Source organism: Aedes aegypti, chromosome 1 (genome assembly GCF_002204515.2).
Source record: "Aedes aegypti strain LVP_AGWG chromosome 1, AaegL5.0 Primary Assembly, whole genome shotgun sequence".
Classification (NCBI taxonomy): Eukaryota; Metazoa; Arthropoda; class Insecta; order Diptera; family Culicidae; genus Aedes; species Aedes aegypti.
In genome coordinates, this window is record NC_035107.1 from 246,416,993 (window position 1) to 246,439,019 (window position 22,027).

The 22,027-nt window shown below is 41.9% G+C and overlaps 1 protein-coding gene across 1 annotated transcript; it reads left to right on the forward strand.

Moving 5' to 3' along the window:
* Positions 1-2,520: 2,520 nt before the first annotated feature.
* LOC5566480 lies at positions 2,521-19,698 on the forward strand. Its single transcript, XM_001650817.2, has 5 exons — positions 2,521-2,642; positions 2,710-2,770; positions 3,464-3,829; positions 18,471-18,972; positions 19,031-19,698. Exons 3-5 carry the CDS (start codon positions 3,619-3,621, stop codon positions 19,497-19,499), a joined length of 1,182 nt encoding a protein of 393 aa, XP_001650867.1. The 5' UTR covers positions 2,521-2,642; positions 2,710-2,770; positions 3,464-3,618; the 3' UTR covers positions 19,500-19,698.
* The last annotated feature ends 2,329 nt before the right edge of the window (positions 19,699-22,027 follow it).

A 22,027-nucleotide genomic window follows, 5' to 3' on the forward strand; every position in this document is an offset into this window, starting at 1 on the left:
GTACCTCGCTAATTTGCACGTCGTTCAGATTAATCCTTCAGTCGTCGAGCGGTTTTCCATCGTCAGAACCACCACGCTGATGCTGTGTGCAGAAAGCGAGGTTTTTTTCACCACTGTTGTACAAAATACAACAGCGCGAGGACTGAAGTGTTAAAAATGGTTCAAACCTGGGAGGGAGAAACCAATTCAAAATTTCTGTACGTCATAGTGAGCCGGGATTCCGCTGTCACGAACTGTCACAGTGAGCCCAGATCTCAAACATTGGACTAACATGGAAAAAGCGCGTAACTGATTAAAACACACTTTCGCATTTCATCAAAAGTGACAAAAATTGAATGAAAATCAATTCATGCACATAATGCAAGTAATGTCACGTGAGCACCTTTCAACTGATTGAATATAAAGTATTGAAGAACGCATGGTTTTACTTTTTCCAATGAAAATTAATATTTGGTGCATAGAAAACTGTGGCCCTTTTTCCATGTTTGTCAGGAAAGATCGAAAGTACACAACAAAAGAAAACTAGCGACTTTTCCCAAGCCTGCCTTGATTGTTGTTGGCAAGCTGGAGTTATCTTGCAGTTCAAACAAACTTTGTTCTATATTTCGTGTGTAGTATCGGTGCCTCCCTCCCAGGTTCAAACGTCATTTAGTTTTACCAGTAAACAGTAACCAGTTGTTCAAATTAAAAACAAACCCCGATGGTTTGCATGAGGAGGCGTTCAAATTAGGGTTTATTCATAAATTTCATAACGCCAAAAATGGTCATTTCCGACACACACCCACCCCCTCGTAATGCTTTTTGTATGAATATTTTACAAATTTTGTATAAGCCGTTACATCACATGGACACCCACCCACCAAAGACAAATTAAAGACCCCCATGTCCCTTGCAGTTGCCCAAAATTTTATGGCTCATAAGGTAATCTAGAATGCCGTTCAAAGTGTACTGCGATCTGTTAAACTTGGGTACCTTTTGCACTACCGAGGGACCAAATGCAGTACTAGAAGTGGTACCGATTTTGAGCCCGAGTGGGACGGACCTGCACCCACCCCATTCAGCGTTATGAAATTTGTGAATGGGCCCTTAGCGGGTGTTCACGGTACTAAATGGTCTTGCCTTTTTGCCGTTGTACCGTGCTGCCGTTCACATTGTGTTTGGGGCTTAAGGCTGATTCGCTGCTGACAAGTCAAGCATAATTCTTCAATCCGACGTATCTGCAAAAATAAACAAATCGAGATATGCTTCGCATGGGCTTGACAAACGCGTAATCTACATATTGAGCCTACAAAAGTATTCCTAAAACCATTTTTCGCTTTTTTGAAATAAATTTCAATTCTGCCCTATGCGCACTTTACTCAGTGTTTTAATTTGGCTACATACACCCTACGTTTCTAGAGCGACTCAACTGTCAACATTTTTCATTCTAGCACATACACCGTACATATGCTCATAGTAAAGCGACCTATATGCAAAATCAATACATACAATTTTAATCAGCAGATACGTCATACTGTTTGGGAATCACTAAACATGTTGGAAATCGAGAAATTCGGATTTCCACAGCTGCAGCTAGCTAACGCGTTGGCAAACTGATATGGAACACCATCAATATTCGGTACTAGACAATATTTCTTACCAAATTTCTGTTGAACTGTTCTCCATCTACTTTTCTTATTAACGGCTCCGTCAGGTGCTCCTGTTAGTTAAGATGAAATTGGAAACATTCGGAAACCAATATTCGTTGTATAGTTGAACGTAAGAACTAACTTTATTAAGTTTTATGGGAATTTGCAAACCGGTGTATGTGCAACTACAAAACAATACTGGTGTATATGACGTGACGCATGTGAAAAACGAACTGTCAAACCGACGCATCAAGCAAGGTGTATGTATCAATCAAGGTATGGTATCGACGAATCATCATGGTGTATGTGAGCAGCACAAAGCAAAAGGGTTTATTCGATAATTTCACCAGTTTTTCAATCTAATTCAAAACGAATCGTAATTGTTTAATAGTGGTTAGAAACAATGTTCTTTTTTTCAACTTATAGTAGATTCAGTAATAGAAAAAATGCATAACATTTTAAATAGGATTTAAAATGCTTAACAATATCTTGCATTGCATTTTTCTCGAATCCTTCCGAATGTTAGTTACGCCTATTTGAAAAATCATGCTTGAAGTAATTTCTTGGCATATCTTGATGCTTGGGAAATTCCTTCAAGGAATCGATCAAGAAAGCACCTTTTTCTGATCTTAGTACGCAGTTGAAAAGAAATATCAGTTCAAACGGGAGTCGCTGTAGAAATTTTTTGAAAGGAATTGGCAAGAAATTCCTTTTTAGCAGTAAATCAGGCTATAGGCCCTTATCACGAATCCCTCTCGATTTGTTTAATGATCACCCCTCGTTCGGTTACCAAACCTGATTGGTCAACTGTGGCATTATCATCGTTTCCCTTTCCCCTGCTTTTTCGTAACAACTTGCTTTCGTTTCGCTGTGCACTGTGAATGTGTGTGCGTGCGTGGCCCGTTGTCATCTGGTGATGCGCGAGGCGAGGATACGTCAGACGAGACGACAAAAAATCAAAGTAAGGAAAAATTTGTTTTCCAATTTGCGTGGTGCTGCAGAGCAGAGTTTCAGGTGAGTGACTATTTTTGATGATTTTTGTTTGTTTGCGGATTCTAATCGATACTTTTCTTGATTGCAGGGATTCTTGCGGATCGTGGAATTGTTGCTGTTTATGTTTGGACCAGCAATAACAGCATTATGTAAGTTTGTTTTCAGTTTTCAAATTCTGCTTCCTCGTCCAGAAGGTTCCCGTTTAAGGCCATGGGTGCGATTAGTGGTATCTAATGAGGAGTGGTTTGAATTTGGTTCAGCTATCTTTCTGCTTTTTGTATGACGTTAACCAGGGCTGGTAGCAGGTCGCTTTTTAGAGACTAGGTCTATGTTATAAAGCAAGTCTCTATTTTAACTAAAATGGTCTCCAAAGTCACAATTTTTCTTCTCATTGTAGTGATTTTTGAAGTGAAAAGTGATTGTTCCAGTAGCAGGGCTAGTGGCGACTAAGTGACTCCAAAATACGAACTTTAGAGACCTCTTGCTTGAAAAAATAAATAAAACAGGAATCCTCCAATCACAAACTTCTGCAAGAATACTTTTAGAAATTTCCCAAGAGATTTCTCTTAAGATTTTTCAATTATTTTTTTCAGAGGTGTCTCCAGGAACATGTCAAGGATTTTTGTTAAAAATAATGTAATTTTTGGTTTTATCCGGGAGGTAATTTTAAACAGAAGAAAATTCTATAAAAACTCTCAATGAATTCTGATTGAGTTGAAAAATATCCCTTGATTATCTCCCAAAATGTTCTCTAAAAGATATCCTGAACTCTTGAGGAAACCTTGAGTGCCTTTCGCTATCAGCTCTTCGTTAACTGATTACAGCATTTTCCAATCTTTCAGAGAATGGTCACACCAGGTGACACTCCCAAACAGGATATCATCGAACAGTAGTTCCGTCTCGGCTTGGAGGACATTATTGGCTGGGAGGGGCCACTCACGTAATCGTTGGACAAGGCGGCGACTGGTGACAACGGGTTCCGGATCGATACCTACAGATGATTAATATGTTGCCCCTGTACGAAGAATCGGAAGAGTTTCTCAAAAGTTGGACATTTGGTTTCTTGGCCCTGATAGTGGTGTACTTTGCGTGGCGCTCGACGTACGTTCGGGAGGATCGTCCCAGCTCGCAGGCCGCCGTTCTAGTCATCGAAAACAACCTGAGGCGGTTGAACCGGATCACTCAGCAACCGGTCACCATCAATATTCGTAAGTAGATTAATTATTTCACAATATTTTTTTTTATCATTTCAAATTGTACATTCATTTTTTTATGAGTTACGTTTAATTTTTATCTAGCATCAGTCATAGATGCTTTACTTCATCTGGCCAATCAATGGGGTCCCTCTTATTGAGATTTGCCTTTTTGAAAGTTTCAAATAAAGAGCTTTTGGTTTATGTAGGAGTATTATAAGTTGGGTTTTGGAAGCATTAGCAGAAATCTTTCGTTTTTGCAAGTATGAAAAAATATATCCAAACTTTTTTGCAATCTACTACAGATGACGCAGGCTTCGTCCTTTGGCGGAGAGGCCTGTACCGTTTTTCATCAATACCCGGACGCTTAAGGTGCCACAAATGTTCTTACTTCAATATGAGCGTGTTGTTTTAGAAAATCCTCGATGTAATATTACTTGATAGATTGTTTCAAGCCAGATCTTCATGAAAGTGATGAAATTTTTGATAAAAATCATGATTTTAACACAAAAATCAATCAAATATTGAAGCATGTCTTGTCTTTAAATCCGGACACCTTAGACAAATGATGTCTTTAATTCCGGACACTTTTGGATCGAAATCAGGTGTTATAGCATGCAATATCCGTTAAATTTCAATGAAAATAATGTCAACACGCAATTAAATAACAATCTTTAATGAACTTGATGTCCACGATTGTCCCACAATGGCAAAACAAATAACACGTTTGTAATTAAACTGGTTTGATTACCTGAGCTAAAGCACGCGTAGCTTGAACTGCATTCGACGCGGCTCGAACAGCTATTATTGAAGATAAATACAATATATCTAATAATCAATTGCACTCCGAATACTCACTACACTATCCACAGTTGTTTTTCAAATTTTCACTTATTTCTTCTTTCGGGAATCTCACTTACACTAGTAAAACGGTGGTCCATTACACGATGTCCGGATCTGAAAACACCGGCTCATAATCCCGGACAGTCTTTTTGCACACCGATAAATGTATATTTCCAATTTATTTTATGATAGTGGAGTCACCGAACTTCCAAAATATCTTCTTTTGAAGAGTTTTGGATAAAAATTCTATAAATATATATTTTACTAACTTTTACTTCAAACAAACGTTCGCGCGTGCATCGATCGTTCAACTCGAGTTGAAGTTAAATCGCGACGAAATGACGTCCAACATGAACAAATAATTTGTTTTTATTTTTATTAATTATTTAGCAATGGTTACTAGATCAGAAATAAATGTAAAATGATCAGCATTGTTTATTTAAAAGGGGATGAATGAAAACCAGACATATATTCACTTAATTTTAACTGTAATTAATTAATATAATTAAAGTGTCCGGATATTGGTACCGTCCGGATTTTGATTCACCACGGTATCATACACGAACAAAGATTTTCAATATCCCTGAGGTAACTCAAGTAAGCCAGATGTGAAAATATTGTATTATATTGGTCCGAAAATGCTACCTTCAGGAACACCAGCTCTTACAGAGAGTCTTTCAGACTAGGAGTTGCGATGAAGAATCTGAAATGCACGATTTGACAGATACTTACTTACTTACTTATGGGTCCTGGGCACCCATTCTGGTGCATAGGGCCGACGTGAAAGATTTCCATCCTGGGCGATTACCAGCTATCGCCTTGGCCTGCGGCCAGGTCAAATTGCCGTCGACTTCTTCTATTTCTTTGTTGAGGCTGCGCCGCCATGATCCTCTGGGTCTGCCTCTGCTGCGATGTCCTGCTGGATTCCATTCCAGCGCTTGTTTGCAGATTTCGTTTCCGCCCCGACGCACAGTGCTTCGTCCCTTGGACAAAAGTCAAAAAATCAACTTTCATATTCGAAAGAATCAAGTAGGCCATGATGTTGACATATGTTTTGAGCGTGTAATACAAATACTAGAAAGTTCGTGCGCTTATCAAAACAAACCAAAACCCCACGTGTTGACAAGTGGTTTCATCGTTATATATAATTCATTGTTTTTGTGTCAATCAAATCCCTTTTTAATACGCTCTATTCCCATACTAATCACATTTTCAAAGCGAAAGCCGTTAAGGATCGTGTTGAAACTAGTAAGTAGGAGTCATTCCGTTTAATTTTCTGTGATATATTTTAAAAATTGCAGAAAACGATGCTTTTGAACAATAAGCTCTTTAATACAGAAGAAAATTAAAACTCCTATCTTCTTCTAGCCCATACAAAAAAGTACCTCAAAGTACCTTTCTGAAATCCACTTTAAAATAAAATTTGAAATATTTTTCAAATTCTGAAAGTGATTCCAGCTGCATATGTTTGCCGATTGTATGTCATTTTATGATTTTTAGGTTATGCTGCCACAATCATCAATAAAGATTGTTTCAAGCAATGGTATTCTGCCAATCCACGTATTCGCAAAAATCATGTTGTGAATTTCATGTACGGTTGTTATAGCAATGATTCTTTCTCCCAGATATTTGAAAACAAGCTAAACTGTCCATAAAAGCATAACTGTCCCATATGGATTTTCGATCCAACACCTTTTTTCGTCGCAACATCCATGTTTTAATACATACCTTACAATGCATATGAAAATTAACACAATTTGTTCGAAAAAGTTGTGGAAAAATATGAAGTTGATGCAGTTCCATATTGAAAAATAAAGGCATAACAGTCTCTATATAAACTTTTGACTTAAATAGCAACTGCAAAACGTGAATTGTGTTCAAGTTTATATTTTTTGCTGACCAATATAAGCAAAAAGAGTTATTCGTGCGATTGTGTTAAATGAATATTGCATGTAGAAATGTACTAGAAAATTATGAACATTTGTATGAGAAGAATAAACTCAAACTTTGAGCGTTATTTTCTCAATGCCTACTAATTCAATATGGGGCAGTTATGCCTTTAGGGGCAGTAAAAACGTTTAGTAAATTTTATTGCTACAAAATACACCAAAATGGGCTAAATATTGAAGATCATACGATATTTTTGTGAAACAAAACTCCGACTGATTAGCATAGCCAGTTTTGCTTCCGCGCAAACAGAAAATTGACGATGCAGAGTTTTCCAATTCGGCTGTAAAGGCTGGCATGGGAAGGCCTTTTATACCGTTCAATGAATGTTCATAAAAAACCTATATATACACTTAATTTGTTTCACCGAGGCCGGTAAAATAAATTGCCGAGAACCCAACAGCTGAGATCTCGGCGAAAATCTCGGTAAAAGTTCAAAGTGCCAAACACCACTGCAAAATTAAAAACTCATCCGGCTGTCAAAATTTGCTGAGCAGATCGGCAAAGCTCTGCGGAAATTTTCGGCATATTTTTACCGAAATTCTGAAAATGTTTATTGTTGTTTTTTATAGGTATACGAGTAAAATGATCATAAATAAAAACTTTTTTATTTGAGTTTTTCAACAAAATAAAAATATTCTCGAAGCGACGCAGCCAGTGTTGATGCTAGCTGCAAGGCAATAGCAAAAATCCTCCGAATGCCACAGAATAATTTTCGCATCGCGTTTGGACCTTCATTAAGTGCTCGGAATACAATTGTATCTGAAAAGAGAAGTGTAATTGAAACGAAAGTCATCACTGCTCCAATTAACTTTTAATAAAAACAAAAAATATTTAACGAAATTCGTTTCCAATAACTTACATGACCAATCAGGCTTTCCTTTTGTTGATTGCACGTGTTCTAGCATTTTGACAGATGCACTTCGCCAAATCTCGGTAAACTCATTTGTTTGCCGAATGCTGTAGCAAAATAAAATACTGAATTTCGGTAAAACATATAAATAACCGATTTTCGGCACTTCACATCTGCCAACTTTGATCAAGTGTCAAATTTCAACGAGATCTCAGTAAATTTGTGATTTACCGGCTGAGTTCGTTAATTTGCTTTACCGAACTCAAATTCGATAATTAAGTGTGTATATCTTATCAACAATAATGAACCTGAAGAGCTCGCGTTCGTAGCCTATGTATCAAATTGTTTCTAATAATCATCAAACAGAAACCCACGACATTTCAACTTTCTTTGTACAAAAGAAGATAATGATTCGATTGATATGTTTTTGGATGATTAATAGCTAGTAAATGAATTGTATTGCTAATAAAAATAAATTTTATGTAACCTTTTTTATTGGGTTTGATTTTAGTCATTGGAATAATCCGTGCTTTAATATGTTAATAAAAATTTGGTTATTGAGACACTTTTACATTTACGCATACCACATACATCGTTTATGCAAACGACTCAAGTACTTTTTCATGCGTTTTTATTTTAAACATTAATTCAAAATCGAGCACTGTTCTATGGTGTCAAATGTAAAACGTGGCGTATAAGCCACTTATGCCATTACTGATGTAATATGTGTCATTCATGCCAATAATGAGATTTTTTGTGTATAACGACTTTCTCCTCAACTTCGTAGGGCAAAACCGCATAAAACATCCAGTTCTGACTTTTGTCCCCAAGTGCCATACGTTCGAAGCACTGTGCGACGTAGAGTGTGGCCGACCCACCCCCACTTTCGTTGTCGAATTTCGGTTTGTATCGGTTGCAGGTGGCACCGACGATGGAGGTCAGCATTAGAAATCCAGTTGTGTGGCCACCATGCCCGAATTATATACCGCAGGCATCTGTTGATGAACACCTGCAGCCGTTGAGTGTTCTCCGCTGATACACACCACGTTTCACTGGCGTATAACAGCACAGATTTGACATTGGAATTGAATATTCGAATTTTGGTGCGTTGACTAATCTGACTGTTCTTACAAATATTTCTTAAGCTCGCAAAAGCAGCCCTCGCCTTCTTGATCCGTGCACCTATGTCGATCTTGGTACCGCCGTCAGACGCCAGTTGGCTACCAAGATATTGGAAGTTTTCGACGTTCTCCACTGTTTGCCCGGCTACTGTGAAGCTGGAAGGGCCGGCCGTGTTTACATCCAACGATTTGGTCTCGTTGACATTGATGTTGAGACCTGCCGCTGAGGAGCGTTCGGCAAGATCGTCTAGCTTACTCTGCATATCAGAGCGCCGTTGAGCTAGTATAGCAATATCATCAGCCAAATCGAGATCATTTAAGTGCTCCATAGTGATAGGCTGCCACAGCAGCCCACGGTTTTGTTCACGGTCAATGGCGCCTATCAGGATCTCGTCAATTACGATGAGGAACAGTAGTGGTGATAGTATACATCCTTGCCTCACTCCAGCTACAACCCGGATGGGTTCAGACAAGACCCCGTTGTGCAATACTCTGCACGTAAAGACCTCGTACTGCGCTTCGATGAGGCCGATGGTTTTCTCAGGAACACCCTTGCGTCTCAGGGCACCCCACATATTTTCGTGATTGAGTCGGTCGAAAGCTTTTTCGTAGTCAATGAATACCATATACAGGGACTCTTGGAATTCATTGACTTGCTCCAAGATGATACGGAGCGTGACAATATGGTCCACACAGGATCGTCCGGCACGGAATCCCGCTTACTGTCGACGGAGAGTCGCATCGATCTTCTCCTTGATCCGGTTTAGGATCACTTTGCATAGAACTTTGAGAACAATACATAGCAACATGATGCCCCGCCAATTATCGCATACAGTGAGGTCACCCTTTTTGGGTACCTTCACTAACACGCCTTGCATCCAGTCGGCCGGAAAAGTCGCGGTGTCCCAGATATTGCGGAGAATAGTTGATGCAACAGTTGAGCGTATATTGCGGGGTCTGCTTTGAGCATCTCGGCTGATATGCGATCGACCCCAGGGGCTTTGTTGGATTTCATACTTTGGATGGCTGTTTCTATCTCATGCAGTGATGGAGCTTCGGTGTTAACGCGACAAATACGCCGAACCCTAGGCGGATCATGCTGAGGTGTTGGTGGCCGGGTGCGACATGAGCGCTTAACTTCCCTTTCTAGAGCCGAGTATCGTTGACGGGAAAGTGCCTTGGCTCCTCTGGTTTTCGCCCGCTCTATCGCGGCTTTGGCTTCTCTCCGCTCCTCTATCTTCCTCCAGGTTTCATCGGTAATCCACTGTTTTCTCCGAGTGCGTAGCTCACCCAGATTATTTTCGCTGGTAGTGATGAAGGCATTCTTGATGGCGGTCCATTGCTCTTCTACGCTGCCACCTTCCGAAATATTAGCAGCACGAGTCTCCAGTTCTTCGACGATGGACCTTTTCACTGTGGCATCTTCCAGTTGGCGTGTGTTAAATCGACGTCCGACTCTTTCCTCCTGTCGACGAATCCGCGCAATGCGCAGACGCACCTCGCCGATGAGGAGGTGATGGTCGGATGCGATGTCAGCGCTACGTTTATTCCGCACATCAAGAAGGCTCCGTTTCCACTTTCGGCTGATACAGATGTGGTCAATTTGATTTTCGGTAAAGCCGTCGCGGGAGACCCACGTGACCTTGTGAACCGGACGATGGAGACGATGGACGGATGGACGAAGAGCGATCCCCCGATCACCATGTCGTTATTGCCACAAAACTCTGCCAACAGTTCTCCGTTTTCGCTCATTTCTCCGAGACCATGGCGTCCCATGACAGGCTCATAGCTCGAGTTGTCGGATCCGATCTTCGCATTGAAGTCGCCCATGTAGATCTTGATATCACCCTTCGGAATCTTATCCCCGACAGCATTGAGTTGACTGTAAAAGTTCTCTTTGTCCTGCAATTCGGCAGCATCGGTTGGCGCATAACATTGGACTATGGTAAGGTTTCGGACCCGTGTTCTAAATCTGGCGACGATTATTCTCTCATTTATAGGCTCCCACTTCATAAGCGCGGCGTAAGCTTGGGCGCTGAGCAAAAAGCCAACCCCACGGTGCCGAGGAGCGTGTTCACCTCGCAGGCCAGAATATAGCAGAATTTGTCCCGATGGTATTCTGTGTTCTCCAAAGTTTGGCCAACGGACTTCGCTCAGTCCTAGGATCTCCAGCTTCATGCGACACGCCTCGTTGGCGAGTTGTGCCAGTTTACCCTGCTGGGCTAGGGTTAGTACATTCCATGTTCCAATTCGTGTCCGTTGTTTCGCGCTAAAAGTCGTTGCCGTTAAATCAGTTCGTAATCTTTCTCTATCGGTTTCTTGGACATTTTTTTATGTTTCGGGGACAGTAGGTTGTTAGCCTAAGGTTCCCTATCCGCCGTGATGGGGCTGCCATCTTAGGTGTAGCTTCCGGGGAAGAGCATTTCTTATTATGCCGCTGGATGCCAGACAGACGCTGTTTGAGCCGCACCTCCTTGGTGAACAGACGCTCGGTGGACGTACCTCCTCAATCTAGCTGAAGTCAGAAGGACTACAGGACCCAGGCTGCACTACCAGCTAAGCACGCAACTCTTAGCTGGCGGTCATTTGTCATCCGTCGACCCGTGGAAGCATGAGGTAGGAACTTGTGAGGACTCCGTCGACTCACCATTTTGCAGCCCTATTTGATAGATAGCTTAGGATTATTTTTACAATCAAGCCTCCATGCCAAATACTGTCGAATGATTTTTCTATGTCTAGAAGAGCAAGACCAGTAAAATAGCCTTCAGATTTGTTGGAACGAATGACATTTGTTACACGCAAAAGCTGATGAGTGGTCAAATGTCCATGACGAAATCCGAAAAAATAAATTTTCATTGATGTGGACCATCATTCTGTTCAAAATGACCTTTTAAAACAGTTTACTGATGGAGGAAACCAAGCTGTTTGGACGATAGCTGGAAGCTTGTGCAGGATTTTTGTCTGGTTTTAAAATTGGTACAACATTGGCATTTTCCATTTGTTACGAAAATATGCCAACTGAAAACATTTGTTAAATATATCAACCAATAAGCTACTTTGTGGAAGTTTCTTGATGAGAATGTAAATAATTACATCAGTATCCCAGGAATTTTTGAAAACGTTCTCTTGGTTGCGAATGCTTCCGAAATCCTGAGAAACTTGATTTTCAATTGAAGTTTTTGCAAGTTTTTGAACTTCTTAGTTAGTAATACTTTGTTACCTATACTCTTTCAATGCCGGAATTGGCTCCTGAGGTTTTTCAAAATTTTAGATAATTCACAAGAAAACCTAAAGATCCGAAAAAGAACTTAAAGCCAGAGTGAAAATGGGAAAATTACATTTTATTTTTTATCTAGAGCAATTCTCGCTGAAACCAGGCCGCCATCGGCACCCATCGTTAGAATTCCAATTTTATGTCACTGATCGCTAGCTTTCGATAAAACTTAAGGGTGGTCCTTTTTGTTTTCTCAAATTGGTGGACCCCTCGTACGCCAACTAGCTAAACAGTTTGCAAAAAAGCCTATTTTTTGATAAATCTTGGGTATTTCTTCACGTGATATGTCTCATATTTCCCTTGGAACACATACCAAACTTAATGGCATCGTATAGAGAAAGGATATAGCTTTCATTTGAAGTTAAAAAAAATCCGGCGGCCATTTTGAATTTGGCCGCCATCTTGAATTTTGTTAGAAAAATCGTTTTTTCACCATTAGCGCACCGCTCGTTTTGAATTCTGAGATCACCATCAGAAAGCTGAGGAAAAATTGCGTAAGATAGGCTACAGAAACAAGGTGTGCAATGGTATTTACCCCATGAAATGAACGGCGAGCAATCAATGCAAACATCATTTTTTGTACAACAAAGATACAAGTTTTCAATAGTTGGTGTATTTTTCGAGTCAGATGAAGAATAGGAGTATTATTTAGAGTGAAAAAATCTGGCGGCCATCTTGGATTTTGACGCCATCTTGGTTTTAAGTAGTAGAATGAGTTTTCACCTTGATAACACTGAACATGTTGAATTTTAATGCCACCGTTGCACTTACTATTCTTCTTGTTCTTTTTTTTCCTGACGTTACGTCCCTACTGGAATAGAGCCAGCCCCTAAGCTTCAAAAATAAATTAACAAGTAGAATTTTTTAACGCTTATTTGCCACCTGAATGATTGTTCTGCATATCTGCGAGTTGAAAAATAGCATTAATTGTTTCATTTATTTGGTCTAAAACCATTGATAGAAATGAACAATCTGTTGAACAGCTAAAATAAGATAAGAAATAAAGAATCTGTTTGTTTTTTAACGGAGATCTTTAATTAATTAAACATGAAGAGCGCTGAGATGGTAAAAAATCATTCTACTGCTAAAAACTAAGATGGCGTCGAAATCCAAGATGGCCACCAGATTTTCCAAACTCAAAATGATTCACCTGCGTTTCGGCATCACGTCCACATTAGAACAAAGCCTGCTTCTCACCTTTCAATTTCGCTATTTTTCACATGCATGTTGGGTGTTAGTGAAAACAATACTTTATGATTCAGAAAATCAAGGATTTTTTGCTTAAAAATTTAAGATTTCCATTCTAAATTAATGCACTTTCGGAAATGTTTTACGTTAAAACTACAGATATTACCACAAAACTTACTAATGTCGCAACAATTTATAAACTTCATTCGATGACAAAAAAAGCATATGGTAAAAAAAAATATTTGTTTATTTCAATCAATGTTTTTGGACGGTTTTTATTCATTAAATTTATTTATTCATAATAACTGAATTCAAAGATATGTCGAGAATTATTCTGTTATTAAAAATTCCTATTTAATAACCTGTATTTAAGCTGAGTATCAGGCTCGGTTCCACTAGGGACGTAACGTCAGGAAAAACCTCTAAATTAGACATGCTGAGTGCTATCAAGGTGAAAAATTCATTTTACTAGTCAAAATCAAGATGGCGTCAAAATCCAAGATGGCCGCCAGATTTTATCACTCTAAATAATACTCCTATTCTTCATCTGACTCGAAAAATACACCAACTATTGAAAACTTGTATCTTTGTTGTACAAAAAATGATGTTTGCATTGATTGTACTCGCCATATACGTCAAAATCGTGGAACATGTTTTAGAAAATCGTTCATTTCATAGGGTAAATACCATTGCACACCTAGTTTCTGTAGCCTATCTTACGCAATTTTTCCTCAGCTTTCTGATGGTGATCTCAGAATTCAAAACGAGCGGTGCGCTAATGGTGAAAAAACGATTTTTCTAACAAAATTCAAGATGGCGGCCAAATTCAAAATGGCCGCCGGATTTTTTTTAACTTCAAATGAAAGCTATATCCTTTCTCTTTACGATGCCATTATGTTTGGTATGTGTTCCAAGGGAAATATGAGACATATCACGTGAAGAAATACCCAAGATTTATCAAAAAATGGGCTTTTTTGCAAACTGTTTAGCTAGCTGGCGTACGAGGGGTCCACCAATTTGAGAAAACAAAAAGGACCACCCTTAAGTTTTATCGAAAGCTAGCGATCAGTGACATAAAATTGGAATTCTAACGATGGGTGCCGATGGCGGCCTGGTTTCAGCGAGAATTGCTCCTTAATTGAGTAAAACATTTAAACATTTTTAATTTTTTTTTGTAGATCCTGTCATATAATGTTCATAGCAGGATTGCGGGTGTGTTGAAATTGCCTTCTCCTCACGTTTTTAAATCGGATCAAGAGTTTAAAATTATACCCTTGCTTCAACAATGAAATTTTCTAATGTTCAAGTTTTGGTTGCAAAGAAATGCTGACATCAAGATTACTATCGACGTAGCTGATAGAATTGAGAATTGCTTCATGGGATATATGAAATGTAGCAGGGACATGATCAGAATCAAAATCAGCATGAGTAATCAGTTGGCTACAAAGGTGACTAGAGTCGGTTAAGACCAAATCAATCGTAGAAGGGTTTCTAGAAGAGAAAAAAACAGGTAGGGGTACCAGGGTATTGAGAAGTATCCTGAATCCGCTGTGTGAAGTGGTTCGCTTGATGTAGGGATCTTTTCAAGAGCGACGCACGCCATTTGGACGACGCAGCCAAAGTTCGGCTGTTGCTGCAAAAATTGGATACCACATCCCACAGTCGGTATCTAAATTACATCCTCGCACAATTGCCAAGGGATGTCACGTTCAACGACACGGTGGAAACGCCAGAGTTTCTTTGCAGGTAGCTCAGGAGAGAAATTCCTGTCTGCATACCTCTTCTTCGCGGCTGAGATCAGCGTGCTTACTCTGTCACGTTTTGCGCAGTAGTCTTGCCATTGCATATCGCCTCTTGGTTGGTTGGGGTTCCTCGAATAGAGTTGGAATGCTAGGTCTGTGAGTTTAACTGCTTGTTCGATGTCGCTGTTAATCCAGGGCGTGCGATGATCACGTATTGTGATCGTTTGCTCAGGCAAATGTCGATCAAGGAGAAGTTGTAGTTCAGCAGTAACCAGTTCCGCCTTACTAGCGACGTCAGAACAGTTCAGAATGGGTTGGTGGTCTCTTGCTTGAAAATTCGCCTGAAGGCAAACTTGGTCTACTCTACGAAAATTCCTGAAGGTTCGTCTTTGTGCAGGCGGTTTATGTACCTGTATATCGGCGATAAGATAGACAATATTGTGATCAGAAATGGAGTTTCCAGTAGATGTCGCAGACTTCACAATTGAGTCTGGAGACTCGGTGACCAGAAGGTCGATTGTGGTAGAGCTGGTTTCCGTAATCCGAGTAGGGGGAGTATTCAGGACAGTCAGGTTGAAAGTGTTATGCAGTCGTTGCAAACCGGTACGATTACCGGAAGGTTGCGCGGAAGAAACGTTAATGTTGTAGTCTCCGACAACGTAGACCCTGTTGAGGTTGTACTCAAGCAGGTCAAGCAGAAGACTTTCATATCTTTGGATTAGTAGTTGGTTGTTGCAAGACGGGTTGTACAGCACCACTACACCCACGTTGTAGTTATTAACTTTTGAACTAACTGCTTGGTATTCCACTCGTTGAGCAATGGGAACAGCCGGGTTAAAAATATTCATACAAAATGCGTTAGGCGGCATCCACAAATTACGTAACGCTCTAGGGGGAGGGGGAGTAGGCTCAAACGTTACCGCTCATACAAAAATTTGAAAATTTTCATGCAAAAAGCGTTACGGAGGGGGGGGGGGAGGTGGTCAAAAATTTCCAATTTTAGCGTTACGTAATAAATGGACGCTGCCTTACGAGGGGATGGGTGGGTGTCGAAAGTTGCCATTTTTGGCGTTATGAAATTTGAGAACAAACCTGACCACTGCATTCGACCCATCGCCGGATTTACAGTTCACTAACAACCTCGTTCCCCGTTACCGTTACGAACAGTTTCGTATGACGAAAAAGTTGATGTTTTATACGCCTATAAATGATGATAGCAATATTGGCATAGGATTTGGGTAAATCCATTCGAAGTTAATAGACTCGAACGGTTACCAGATTACCCAATTAGCTTGTGATTGAGCAAGATTATCATTTACCTGTTTGTTTGTTTGTTTGTTTTATTAACGACACTTTACACCAAACAGGTGCATTCGTGTCAGAGTAAAAATCAATAATTCACAATTCAATTTCATACATAAAAAAATCAATTCATTTACAATACTTAGCAATAAATTTGTCTTGCCGTTTTGACCGCTTGTCGAATTTAATTCTCCACCCGGCTACATCATCTGGTTCTGGATCTGAACCTGAGTCAGAGTCTGTACTCGTATCAACTATTCTTTCTGCTTCTATTCCGTTATCATTATTGCCGATTTCACGAGACACGGCCGGCATGGGCTCTGCGTTGGGATCTGTTTTCTTTCGCGGTGGTGAGTTATCCAATGGACTCAGCTCACGAACATTCCGTTTTGTCTGCTGCTGTAGCCGATGTTGCGTTCGTTTACATTTCGCGTCTGCTTCTTCTGGGACATCTATCTGTGTTGGGTTGTCAGCCACACATACAGCTTGTTGGGTATCGCATGAAGACTCCATTGTAGTTTGTTGTTCTTTTTCGCTTGCTGCTGCTTCAGAGCATTTTTGTTTGGGATGTGCCTTTCGTTCACACCGCCGGCAAGTGGGGATTTGCGAACGGTAAGACACAGTCGTAAGCTGGTTTAGAATTCGCACGTATGATGGTACGTGTTTTTGAAGTTCAATCCGCACGACACGAACGCCGTTTTGGACTCCGGGGAAGAACTTTTTCCACAATTCACGAGCTACGGACACTACCTTCCCATACTGCTTCATGTGATCGGCGACAACTGCATTTGGTATTCCTGGCGGGAGATCGTGGATGCGGACATTCGTCGCAGTATCTTCCATGTAGATAGGAATGTTGAACTTTTTGTTTTCTGAGGACATTGAGTGCTTCAAATGATGTAAAGCAGCTACTTTCTCTGCTGTTTCTAAATCGCTCATCTCAATGAGGACACAATTCCGAATGTTGTGTATTTGGAGATTTTTCATGGAAGCCATTCGAATTTCCAATATATTGCACAGAAACTTGTGAATGTCTCCTGCACTTGGCCGCGCGGGAAGCACGTTGAAATCGACGACTATCGTATTTTTTCGTGTGGTAGCCATTGTAAATGGAATTTCACAGTGTTAACTACCGAATGTTTGCGCTAAAGCAAAAAGCCGACCGACTCGATCGAGCGCTGGCTGACAACTGATCATTTACCTGATGGGTATGATTATGAAGCAAGCGATCGTTAACTGAAAAAACAGAATTGTTGGAGGTTTTGCTTAGAGAACTCCGGCTACGAAAAACGTTGCCATTAATCTGCCTCAACGATTCGTTAGCGCGAAGGGCAAAAGTTTGACTTATGGTTGCCCCGCAATTTTCGCATACAAACTTTTTGGTATCTTCCTTCACAGGACAGACGTCCTTAGCGTGAGAAGAACCTCCGCCAATCATGCATTCAGTATCCATGCGGCAACGTTTGGTACCACGATCCCAATTTTGGCACCGACGGCTCAGAGTGTGATTCTGGAAACCTCATCCAGGTTTCTGGAAATATTCCCATGGCACAGGAACATCGAACATAAATCTCGCTTTTGTTCTACGCCAATTCATGCGGGAGTGTATGGATTGGGGGAAAGGCATGGCAGAGAGGCTTGCTCTTTGGTTAGCAGACTGCTTAAGTATCTAGCGTAAGGAAAGGCTTGCTATAATGATGAGATAGAGTGAATCGTAGGGAAACGGTTTCTTGTCCGTTTCTGGTTCTAGTGTTTTTGCTATGAACGAGTAGGGTGTGAGTATGATAGATTGAGAGTGGAAGATAGAAGCAAGTGTAAAACACAAGTACAAAGTACGAGGAAAGGGACGGGCCTGGGATTGAACCCATGACCTTCTTCATATGAAGCAGAAGCGGTAGCCATTCCATCAACCCCGTCTATACTTTTGTTAAAGTGAACTAAAAAATATTCTTGAGAAAGCCCTTTCCGAAGAATGCCAGATTGGATTCTCTTTTTCATAATGATTACATAGACTGGGGAAAATCCTAGTAAATCATTTATTTCCATTATTGATCTGTCCAGGCGACTTTTAGTTACTTGAGAGACTTTTCAAGGAGGCCTTGAACAAACGTTCAGTTTTATCGTCATAAGTGAACAAATTAAGCTTGAAGATGTTTTACTTTGCGATTCACGATCTTTAAGGGAACCTTGATTCCAATAATGGAATTCAAGATCACCATTAAGGCAGGAGACATTCGGAACAACTGATCACGTTAGGCGACACCGTTTGTTTCCTCATTGAAATCGAAGGGTCTGGGCTAGAGGCTGCTTCGATTTGCTGGTCGGAAAAATATGTCAAAAGCATCCTTCAATTAATAATAAGTTTGATTTCGTGTTCTTTTTTCAGTTCGAAGCTCATCACAACAGTCCAACATCTCTAACGTTACGGAAACGGAAGAGTTGGACTTGGAAAACGACAGCATTGCATCGTCGATCGATAATATAACACAATCCATTCTAACTGAGGCATCAGAGTCGGCCACCGGTTTAGACATCAGCGATTCCGAAACGTACCCGAGCACATCGGCTGTCGGCCGAGGACGGAGCAGCTTGGATGAGGTGGATCTCGGTCCCGAGGAAATCATACGCCAAATGGATCGCGATTTAGACGACGTGCCGGCTTCGACGTCGGCTCAAGGCAGTGAACATACCAACGGGTTACGTAACCGTAACCCAGGCCAAACGACTCCGAATGAAGGGTCGGATGGCTCAACTTTGGCGGGTGGCGAAACGGCCAAACCTAAAGAGCAGCTACCGTCGAAGCAAATCAGAATAAAGCTGAAATATCTGAACGACGATTCCAAACTGGTGGAGGGCAACCTCAACGAAGGCATTGGAGATTTCAAAAAGTAAGTTGTCTGCATTTTGTGACCAGACGCTAATTTATAGACAATTCCTTCTTTCCAGGCGTAACTTTTCCATCGAACTCGCTGCCAAGAAGCTGGTCCGACTGGTGTTCAACGGCCATGTGCTGCAACCGGATTCCAAGACGCTGGCCGCGTGTGGGCTGTTCGACAACTGCGTCGTGCACTGTCTGATCCACAATCCCAAACCTCAGATGGGTGCCACCGGGGAGGACTCCGGCACGGTCGGAGACAACGGAACCACCGATAGTGGCGGTGGTGGTGGCTACGGAACCGGTGGGGGCATTTCCGGCGAATCCACCAGACGCGACAATTCCACCCGGTATGGAACCTATTTCATCTATATCGGGACGTTTCTGTTTTCTGCGGCGATTGCCTACTGTTGGTACTGTCGGTTCCACTACGGGCATCTGTTCAATCTAAACTCGACCATCGGGTTGATTGTGACCACTACCATATTCCTGATCATGATGCCGACGATCATCCTGACCGATAGCAACAGTGCGAATTAGAGTATCGTTTGATTTTAATTTGTGGTAAGTTAATCTGACTCCAGTTTGGATTTTACTGGACAGACATATTTTTGGTTATAATAAATTATCTCATAGTTGTTTCCGGGACTGATAGTCCGGCGTGTACATAATCCCAAACAGTGATCGTTTTGTATCTATTGCTACATTAAATAGTGACACATGCAATGAACTCCCTTAATAAGTACGACCATTTTCTTTTCCGAACTTCCTTGCTCAAGTGGAAAGCATCTTCGTAGCAAAGGATTCATTGGGGCTTATGGTGGTAAGCTCCATCGAAGTTAATACGCTAATCGCGTATTATCCTCGATTTTACTATAGTAAAATCGAGGATAATACGCGATTGGCGTATTAACTTCGATGGAGCTTATCACCATTAGTGAATATCATTGAATTTCATTGTGCAAATAGGTAATAGTAATATTGTGGATTAAAGCAAGATGATTTCTTATTTGCTCAATGATATGCTCTATTGGCACTATAATCATAATTCCATAACTTCCTTATTTTTTTCTGCTCCTGTGGGAAACAAGACCGAGAGATTATGCTGAACAAATCTCGCATAATCTGAGATAACGCCTCAAAAGCCATTGGTAACCACCTGAGAGTAACCACGTGTGTAGCTCGTTATTTCTGAGCAAATGAATGAACAACTATCCAAACCAACACCACTGGCAGGTAGAGAATGCTCATTTCGCCCAATCTTTGTGCACACTTGATCCGACCACATAGCTCGCTACGCTCCACGCCTTCTTGTACCAACCGGATCCGAAGCGAACACCATCTTTGCAGGGTTGCTGTCCGGCATTCTTGCAACATGCCCTGCCCATCGTATCCTTCCGGCTTTGCCCACCTTCTGGATACTGGGTTCGCCGTAGAGTTGGACGAGCTGGTCCGTTGTCGATCGGCCGTCAACGAAGCCGGCTTGATAACTTCCCACGAACTCGTTTACTACAGCTGACAGACGACGGAAGATGATCTGGGATAATACTTTGTAGGCCGCATTTAGAATGGTGATCGCTCGAAAGTTCTCACAATCTAACTTGTCGCCTTTCTTGTAGATGGGGCATATTACCCCTTCCTTCCACTGCTCCGGTAGCTGTTCTGTTTCCTAGATTGTGCCTATCAGCCGGTGCAGTCAGACGGCCAGCCTCTCCGGACCCATCTTTATGAGTTCAGCTCCGATACCATCCTTACCAGCAGCTTTATTGTTCTTGAGCTGGTGAATGGCATCATTAACCTTCCTCAAAGTGGGGGCTGGTTGGTTTCCATCCTCCGCAGTACTGACGAAAGCATTTCCTCCGTTGTCCCGTCCTTCATTGCCTGTGCTTTGCTGTGTAGTTTCCGGCTTATAGAATAGAACTACGGGTGACCTGTTCCGGTGGTAAGAGTCCACCAAAAAGGGTAATCCCAATTCAAGGTGTGAAGCGAAAAACCGTGCTGAGGAATGAGTGGTCGAGGGGGTGAAAAAGATGTTCGGCCATTAACGGAGCCTGTGGGGCACCTGGGCACCCCTCACAGTAATTTGTCCCTTACCGCGTTAATGCAGGGCTCTGGCGTGGTGGACCTTTTTTTCCGTGCTACTCGTGGGATCCAAAATGAGTACAAATTCAAATCAAACTAGCAGTAGTAGGGAAGCGAACCCCTTCGCAAGAAGTGGGTTAGCTAGGTCTCCGTTGAGGAGAGCGGAAGCAGGAGGAGGCAGCAGTGCACGTAGTGCCAGTGCTGGACACCATATTTCATCCCCGGCTAACGCATTGGGTGAGGTTATGGATGGAGCGTGGTTGATGAGGGCCATCAATAAAAGTAGAGATGGGCTCTCTGCGATGGAAGTGGCTGCACAGCAGCTTGACTCCATCATTGACTTTGCGTCCTCGAAGTCTAACATCAGCAAGGACCTCAAGCAGGCCCTGTTCAGACTTCGCAAGTCGATGTTGGCGGCCAAGCAGAACCATGCTGAACCCATGGCGACTGTGGCAGCGGCAGAACCCGTGTTCGCGGGTAGCCCCAAAAGTGCGGAAGCAAATGCTTACATCAAGCAATCGCAGAAGCGTGCGAGGCAGCCGTCAGGGGAGGAGCTACCCGGCGGCGCTCGCAAGGTCAGGCGAATATTAACCCCGAAAGTCGGCAGAAGTGCCGGAAAATCGGACCCCAGCCAGGCGTCCCGGAAAGCCGAGAAGGGTGCTCCCAAAAAGGCTGGCCCCTCACGGATTGATGGGAACAGGGGGTTGCGACCATTGAGAGGTCCTCAATCACCACAGGTTAGGGCGGATCAGGGGGGGGGGGACGCCCCCTGGACAACCGTAGAGCGGAAGAAGAAGAAAAAGAAGCAGGAAGTGCAGGAGCGCAGGGATATCAGGCCAAAGAAAGGTAGGTGCCAAGCGCGAAAAGGGTGATGCGATCATCATGAAGACGGAAGAGTCCAAGTACTCGGAAGTCCTGAAGGCGATGCGCAGTGACGCGAAGCTCACAGATCTAGGAGCCGACGTACGCAGTGTCAGATGCTCTCG

What these genes read in the sequence shown, in the direction of transcription:
- LOC5566480 (XM_001650817.2), top strand. Translation starts at nt 3,619, where the DNA reads ATGATTAATATGTTGCCCCTGTACGAAGAATCGGAAGAGTTTCTCAAA. An exon ending in ACCGGTCACCATCAATATTC is followed by an intron (nt 3,830 to 18,470) that starts GTAAGTAGATTA and finishes TTCTTTTTTCAG; the next exon opens with TTCGAAGCTCATCACAACAG. An exon ending in GGCATTGGAGATTTCAAAAA is followed by an intron (nt 18,973 to 19,030) that starts GTAAGTTGTCTG and finishes CCTTCTTTCCAG; the next exon opens with GCGTAACTTTTCCATCGAAC.